The sequence below is a fragment of the Microtus ochrogaster genome, chromosome 7 (assembly GCF_000317375.1).
Source record: "Microtus ochrogaster isolate Prairie Vole_2 chromosome 7, MicOch1.0, whole genome shotgun sequence".
NCBI lineage: Eukaryota > Metazoa > Chordata > Mammalia > Rodentia > Cricetidae > Microtus > Microtus ochrogaster.
In genome coordinates, this window is record NC_022014.1 from 23,807,799 (window position 1) to 23,815,927 (window position 8,129).

The following is an 8,129-nucleotide window of genomic DNA, read 5'->3' on the forward strand; positions in this document are numbered from 1 at the left end:
CTGATTTTGTAGACCAGGCTGGCCTGGAACTCACAAATATCTGCATGTGCCATCACCGCCCGGCATCTGACCAGATTTTTGACCATATTTTAGTACATCCGATGAGGTTTATTTTTACATATGACATGAGTGAGGAATCTAACTTAGTTTCTTTTCCAAATAGGCAGCACATAGAGGGCCAGTGAGAATGTTTTTTTCTGAGTGTGATGGGAGGCCAGGCCAGAGGGTTTTGAGCAGGTGTTTTAAATTTTTTATTTTATTTAATGAGAAAGGGTCTCATCTCACATAGCCCAGGCAGACTTCCATGGTGCTGGGGATTGAATAGAATACTACATACTATACTATATACTGTATACTAATATAATATAGTGTATAATACTATATACTGGAGTTTGTATAGAAAACTACATAATCAGCCCTGAGTTGTGAAAGTTTTTAACTTCTTTTCCACTGAGGGCCTCACACATGGTAGACAAGCAGTCCAGCACAGTGTGGTGTTTTTCAGTGTGTTGTAATCTTTGAAAGGTTTGCAGAAGTTCCTCTGATAGGCCTGGGGATGTGGTTCAGTTTGTACTGTGCTTGTCTAGCATGCCTGAGACCACATAGACCCAGGCGTAGTGCACACCCCTGTAATCCCACCACTTGGAAGAGGGAAGCAGGAGGATTAGAAGAAGCTGTAGTGAGTTTGCAGCCAGCCTGGGCTGCTATGAGATTCTCCCAGAAGCCACAAATAAAATGAGACCTGAAAACACAAAAGTGAACTGTGATAACTGTGTGGAAAATTGATAGTTGGTGGCAAACACAGATGTAAAGAGACTGGTATCTATTCTGAATGTGTCACTTTTCCCCCTGATCTGATCGTGTGTTCATGTGTCACTGACAGCTTTTGAAAGTCTGAAATTATTTGGAACACTTTACAGTGTTAAACAGTCATTATCACAATTAATTTTAGAACATTTTTTTTACTCCCACAAAGAAACTCTATACCCTTTAGCTACTAATCCCAGATCTCTGGATCCCAGAGAGCCACTGATCTTTTTGTGCTTATAGATTTGTTGACTCTGGACATTTCATGTAAATGGAGTCATAAAATATCTGGTCCTTTTTGACATTGTTTTATTTAGTATTTTCAGGTCTAGGACGTGTTACTACTTCATTCCTCTTTGTGGCTGTAATATTCTGTTGGATAGACAGATCACATTTTGCTTATCTTTCTCCTTTTTTTTTTTTTTTTTTTTTGAACTGGGGTTAGCATGCACGCTAGGCAGCAGGTCTACCACTGAGCTACATGCTACATTCCCAGCCCTCTTTATTTTTTATTTTGAGACAGTGTCTTGCTTAAGTTACCTAGGCTGTTCTTGAACTTGAGCTCCTCCTGCCTTAACTTTCCAGTTAGTTGAGATTACAGACCTGGGCCTCTAGGCCCAGCACATTTTGCTTATCTTGTTTTTCAGTTTCTGGGCTGTTGATTTGTTTGTCTGTGTACATTTTAAATAACTGCGCTGAAGATTAGTGTACATGTTTTTATATGATTGGCCCTTTTCCTGTGGATTCTCAGTCTGCGCAAGTCAACTGATCAGAAGTATTCAGGGGAAATATTGTATGAACATATACAGCCATATTTATATTAGGCGCCAAATAATACAGTATAGCATTATTTGCATCATGTTGACTATCGTAGGTAATCTAGAGATGTTTAAAGCATACGAGAGGATGTGTGTTAATTAAATGCAGCTACTACCTTGATCCATGTACAGATTCTCCTGGGAGTGGTGTCCTGGTGACATGGGCACGGGTGAATATCTAGGGGGGAAGTTGCTAGTTAAAATGCTTTTACTAGACTACTTTCCCAAACTCCTCTACCCATCTACCATCTCTGCAGCAGGCCAGGGTGGATAATCTGCACATCTTTCACTGTCCTTGTAATTATGTGCTGTGAAAATACCATCTGTGGGTATTTTAGTGACTTTTGGTTGGCAGTTTTCATGTTTTATTCTTCCATATGAATTTTAAGAGTTATATCAAGTTCAAAAACCAAGCAGAGGTCTTGTTTGAATGCGCATAATTGCATTGAGTTGATATATTTTGACATTGGGTCTTTTCATCCAAGAATATGATATCTTGCCATTGACAGCCTTGAATTTTTTAGATAATTATCTCTTTATTATTTGTTTTTGAGTTTTTTCTTTACATTTGTATATTATTTGTGCAGGGCACATATGCTATGACCTAATTGAGTGTTTTATTATTGGAAGAAGACGTGTGCTGTGCACGTGTGAAGTCAGAGGACACCTTTCAGGAGCTGGCTTTCTCCTTCAGTACGGCTACCAGAGATCAGATGCGGGTGTGAGGCTTGTGCGGCAAGTGCTCTGAGCCACTGAGCCCTCTCACCTGGCCTGTCTCTTTGTTTTTAATGGTTCTGAATCAGTGTATCAGCAGGTACCCTCTCTAGCTGGATAGCAATGGAGCTGCCTTTGGTGTCAGTGCTTAGCATCACTTATCTTGTAAAGTGCACATGCTTTATCATGTTCAGTCTTGGGGTTTTGCAGGAATGGCTCCTGAATTTTTTGAAAAGCTTTTACAACAGCTTGATATAATCATATTATTTTTAATCCTTTAATAGTATGAATTATTTTAACCGATTAATATTGAACTGTTCTTTTGTGGTTACATAATAAGTCCTGTATCTAAAAAATAATCCTCTTACTTTCCTTTCTTTTTCCTCAAATCAGTTTTATATATTACGTGATTTTGAACATATAAGAGTATACAGAGCACACAGTGGAATTGAGTCCCTGTAGCGCTCACTTAGATAGCACTTGACATCTGGTCCTGCTCTGTCCCTGTTTTTTCCCACATATACTCTAGATAATTTTGAAGTAGGAATCAGATACAGTATTTCACATGTAGACATTTTAGCATTTTTATTTAAATGATCAACTAGTTTTGAAAAATAAGTACTGGAGTTGAGGAGACAACTCAGTAAGGTGCTTGCCTCATAAGCACGATGTTGGGATCCCCACCGCCCATATAAAAAGCTAAGCATGGCGACACTACTCTGGCCCTGGTGCTGGAGGTGGGAGGAAGGTGGATCCCCAGAGCATACTGGCAGCAAGTCTGCCCAGTTGGTGAGCTCTGGGCTCAGAGATACTGTAACAAACAAACAACCAAACAAAGGGAGAAGGCTGGGCAGAGTGGCCCACACCTTTAGTTCTAGTACTCCAGAGGCAGAGGCAGGCAGATCTCTAAATTCAGGACCAGCCTGGTCTACGCATCAAATCAAGAACAACCATAGCTACATAGTGATGCTCTGTCTTAGAAAACTAAAAGATAAAAATTAAGGTGGAGGGTGTGGTGAGATGTTTGAGCAGGTAAAGGCACTTATCACCAGGCCTGAGACCTGAGTTTGATCCCCCGGAACCCACATTGTACAACCAACTCCTGAAGCACAAGTGTGTGCATGCAAACACACTCATAATAAGTAAATAAATATAAAAAGCTGGGCATAACAGAACACGCCTTTAAACCCAGCCTTGGGAGGCAGAGGCAGGAAGTTTTCTGAGTTCAAAGCCGGCCTGGTCTACAGAATGAATTCCAGGACAGCCAGGACTACTTAGAGAGACTTGTCTCTAATAAGTAAATGAATAAAGTGTGGAGAGTAATAGAAAACACCTAACACCAGGCAGTGGTGGCGCTCGCCTTTAATCCTAGCACTCAGGAGGCAGTGGCAGGCGGATCTCTGAGTTTGTGGCCAGCCTGTCCTACAAAGCAAGTTCATGACAAGATCCAAACCTGTGGAGAAACTCTGTTCCGAGGGGGACAAAAAGGCACTCAACTTACTGGTGTCTTGATCTCAGGCTTGGGGACATACACATGCAACACGTGCACGCACATGCATATGTATGCACACACAAGCATGCACTCATTCATACTACACACATCCATGCACACAAAAATGAAAGGCAGGTACCATTTGCACCTAAAGTAAATATCCAGCAGTGTTCATGTTCCAACTACTCATATATATGAATTTATAAATGCTTATATGTGTATGTGTCTGTATACATTTGCATATACATTCATATTTGAATCAGGAGCCAAAGTAAATTAACATAGCAGTAGGTTGATGCTCTGGAGAGCTTCTAACACCCATATGTTCCTCCTTTGTCTTTTATCCTTACAGTTTCCCTTAGTCTGTATTTTGCTATGGTATCCCTGTAAAGGTTACCTATGTTCTCTGTAAAATGGGTTTGGTGTATTTTTAGACTATGCAGTTGTATTCATCTTGCTTTATTTCATTTAATGTATATATGTGTTATAAGATGGAATACATTTTTAATATTTTGTTAGAATTTTAGATTTCTTAAAATTTAATTTTGTGTTTATGAATGTTTTACCTGCATGTGTATGTACCACGTGTGTGTCTGATGTCTACAGAGGGCGAAAGAAGGTGTCAGATATTCTGGATCTGGAGTTACAGGTGGTTGTTGTGAGCCACCATGTAGGAGTTTGGACTCAAACAGCCAGTGCTTTTATTTACTAACCATTTCTCCCAGCCTGAGATAAAATTTAAAACAAATTAATTATGTGTGTGTGTGTGTGTCTTTGTGGTTATGCATACATGTGATATGTTGGGGAAGTGCCTTCGGAAACCAGAGACATTGTGCCCTGGAACCAGGGCTAAAGGCAATGATGAACTGCTAGATGCTGGTACTCGGAACCAAACTCTGGTTCTCAGCAAGAGCAGTATACACTTTAACTGATGAGACATCTCTCCAGCCCTAGATAGTTGTTTTGTTTGTTTGTTTGTTTTTTAATGTTTCTTTTTTTGTTTCGTTTTGTCTTTTATTTTTGGTTTCTGGAGCATGATATCATGTAGCGCAGGCTGGCTTCTAACTCACTGTGCATCTGAGGTAATCCTTGAACTCCTGATCTCAAGTGCCAGAATTGTAAGCATGCACTGCCACATTTGACTGAGCGGGTAGCTTTAACAGATCGTCTATATCCAGTTCATAGCAGATTATTTTTTCAGGCTTGTTTTGTTGAAGTGCCATAACCCTGGAAGGATAACTTGATAAAGGTAGCACATATTGAATCATATGTAAAGTCCAGCCTTCAGCAGCCAGACCATCCAAACAGTGAAGTGTGGTTATTGCTTCATCTTTGCTCACATTTACCTGCCCCGCCCCTTTTTATTACCACTAGCTGGCTTTCCTTCAGTCCACTATCCTCTTTTCTGTCACCCCCCAACCCCCCTGTGGTTAATTGCCTTCAAATTCCATTTTTCTGTTGCAGCTCTTTTTTTCTTTTCTCAGGTTTCATGTGTGTGTACATGTAATGTGCATGTGTGTGTGCGTGCACGTTAACATTTGTACATGAACATGCAAATCCAAGGCTTGGGAGTCATTATCCTTAACCACTTTTCCACTCCTGAGTTTCATGGAGGCAGGGTCTTAGTCAAGCCCAGAGCTCTGTAGTATGGCTTGTCTTTCTAACCAGCTTGTGCTGGGGATTTCCCCTCTGAAAGATGGAATTACAGGAGGATTACCACATACACCCTGCATTTATTTGGGTTTCTGGGCATCTGAACTCCAGTGCTCACACTCAGAATTGCCCAAGCACTTTACCTACTGAGAGCTGACCTTCTGTGGGTAGTTCTTTTAGTCTGCAGACGACATTGTGACATCTTGTGTAGGTATTAAGTGACATCTTTGGGCTGTTGCTTAATCAAGCACTGTAACTGGCTACCTGCACTTAGTGAAAGTACAGTCTAGTAGAAATAACTAATCAATTTAAAACTAAAAATAATGTTCTGAAGGAATGAAATCATGGCTGTAGTCAGACAAAGAAACTGATCTAAATGAGAGACCAAGAAAATGTCTTTTGAAATGATATTTGAGATAGAGGTTGGAAGGGCGTAGCTCTGTGGTAGAGCATTCTCTTAGCATGAATAAGTCCCTGGTTCAGTTCCAAGTTTGAGATAAGAACTAAAAAGTGCATATTAGATGAAGCAGAATGGGGAAAAAAATGCAGTTGAAGGACCGTGTATAGGCTTTGTGGCAGGAGGAAGCATGGCTTCTGCCAGAAACTGAAAGAAAACAGCTGGGCTAGAGGGCAGCACATTTGAATTGCTGAGACGAGATTAGCTGGAGGTGGTAGCATAGCAGAGCCAGACCATAAAGCACTTTAAAAAGAAGTGTGTGTGTGTGTGTGTGTGTGTGTGTGTGTGTGTGTGTGTGTGTGTGTGTGTTGATGCATGTGTGTAAGTACTTGTGCGTGTACCTTTGGAAGCAGAGGTATTGTTCCTTAGGTATCATCTACTTTTCTTTTTGAGATAGGTACGTTAGCCTAGAACTTGCTGGTTATGCTAGGCTGACTGTCCAGCACTGGAATTATAAGAATGCGCTACCACATCTGACTGGCTTTTTTTTTTTTTTTTTGTTTTTTTCCGAGACACGATTTCTCTGTGTAGCTTTGGAACCTGTCCTGGACCTAGCACTTGTAGACCAGGCTGGCCTCGAACTCAGAGATCCGCCTGCTTCTGCCTCCCAAATGCTGGGATTAAAGGTGTGCACCACTGCGGCCCGACTTATCTGTTTATATGGGTGTTATGTGCTTGCACAGCAAGTATTCTCTGGGAAAAAGTAATGGTTCTGAAAACAGGTCATCTTTTTGTGCTGTAGGATTTTGTATTTAATAATCTGAATTCTTATATCAGTGTCTCCGTGAAGATAATGGCACATAGAAAGGTGTACTGTTTTAATTAAAGGAACTAGATAAGAAATAAATACCATATAGTCATTCCAAAAAAACATTGGTGTGGGTAACTAGTGAATGAAGTATTTACATAGGAATTAACACTTCTCAAGTTAACTTTTCTCATGAGTGAGAAAAGGTTTATAAAGGACACAGTTTAGCCAGACAATCATTAAAGTTTAGTTCTTCTCAAAGCTCCAGAGTTCTTTTTTCTAACTTGTGTCTGTTTGTCTTTGTAGGAGAGTAGTTATTTTGATGGACGTGGAAGTTGTGAAGTCAGCTGAAGCAGTTGGAGTAAAAATTGGGAACCCGGTGCCCTATAATGAAGGTAAAATCTTCCTTGTAGGTTGTAGCCCTCAGTTGGATACAGCTTTGTAGACCAGAACACCACTTTGTGATTTAGTAGTCTTAATAAAATGGTGAATCAGGAGAAGGGGTAGAGACCAACTTATTCTGTCCTATTTGTTGTTGCTTTATTTTATTATTTGTTAATTTTTTTTTAAAGACAGGATTTGTTAAGAATGAATGGCAAATTTTATCAAATGCCTTTTCTGTTTCAGTCAGCTAATATAGTGGATTACAGTGATTGATTTTCAGATGCCAAAGCAACCTGGAATGTCTGGGATAGTCTGGATTTGTGGTGGGTTATTCCTTTCATAGACTTGGATTTGCTTTGCTGAGTCTGATTTGATTTTGTTTAGTATTTTTTGCATCTTTTTTTATGATTTATTTTTATTATTTTTGTTCATGTTTGTGTGTGTCTGTGCCTGGAGGGCAAGCTGGTTCTCTGGTAAGTTATGGGCAGAGTTTAGCTGGGAGCAAGAGTAGGTCCATGTTCTTAGCCACTGAGCCCACTCCAGCCCCCTCTGAGGCATTTTAATCGATGGTTTCTTGTTTCAGTTTGATTTTGGTATCTGAGTAATCCTGACCACACAGGGTGATCTGGAGAATATTCATTTTGTATTTTTTAGGTTCGTGTAGGGTCCCTGCTATTTCCTCCTTAAATGTTAAATTGAATCCACTAGTGATGTCTTGACCCAGTGGCTTCCCCAGGCTTCATCCTGCTGCCTCAGCCACCGCTATGCCGGTCGTTGTGTTTGGCTCATACAACAATGCTAATACAAGTGTGAGATTTTCTAAAGATCTTTTCTGCTACTGATAACTTTTCCCTTTTGATAAACAACAGATGTGTGTTTCAAATTCTATTAAATTCTGTTAGAGTTTTATTTTTGTGCCTTGGATTATGATACCTTTTGGTAAACTGTCTTCACTTGAAGAGAGTGTATGTAATTGTATAGTATTTCACAAATGGGAGGGCCAATTAATGTAGTTCAAGTACTCGAGATTCTTCCTGACTTTTTTTTTTTTTTTTT

At 40.0% G+C, this 8,129-nt stretch overlaps 1 protein-coding gene across 1 annotated transcript in view; it reads left to right on the forward strand.

The window, feature by feature from the left end:
• Positions 1-8,129, forward strand: part of Rpa1 (replication protein A1) — a 55,447-nt gene that overhangs the window by 15,300 nt on the left and 32,018 nt on the right. The window contains exon 5 of the mRNA XM_005349557.3: positions 6,996-7,084. Coding sequence (XP_005349614.1) covers positions 6,996-7,084 — 89 coding nt within the window. The remainder of the gene's footprint in view (positions 1-6,995; positions 7,085-8,129) is intronic.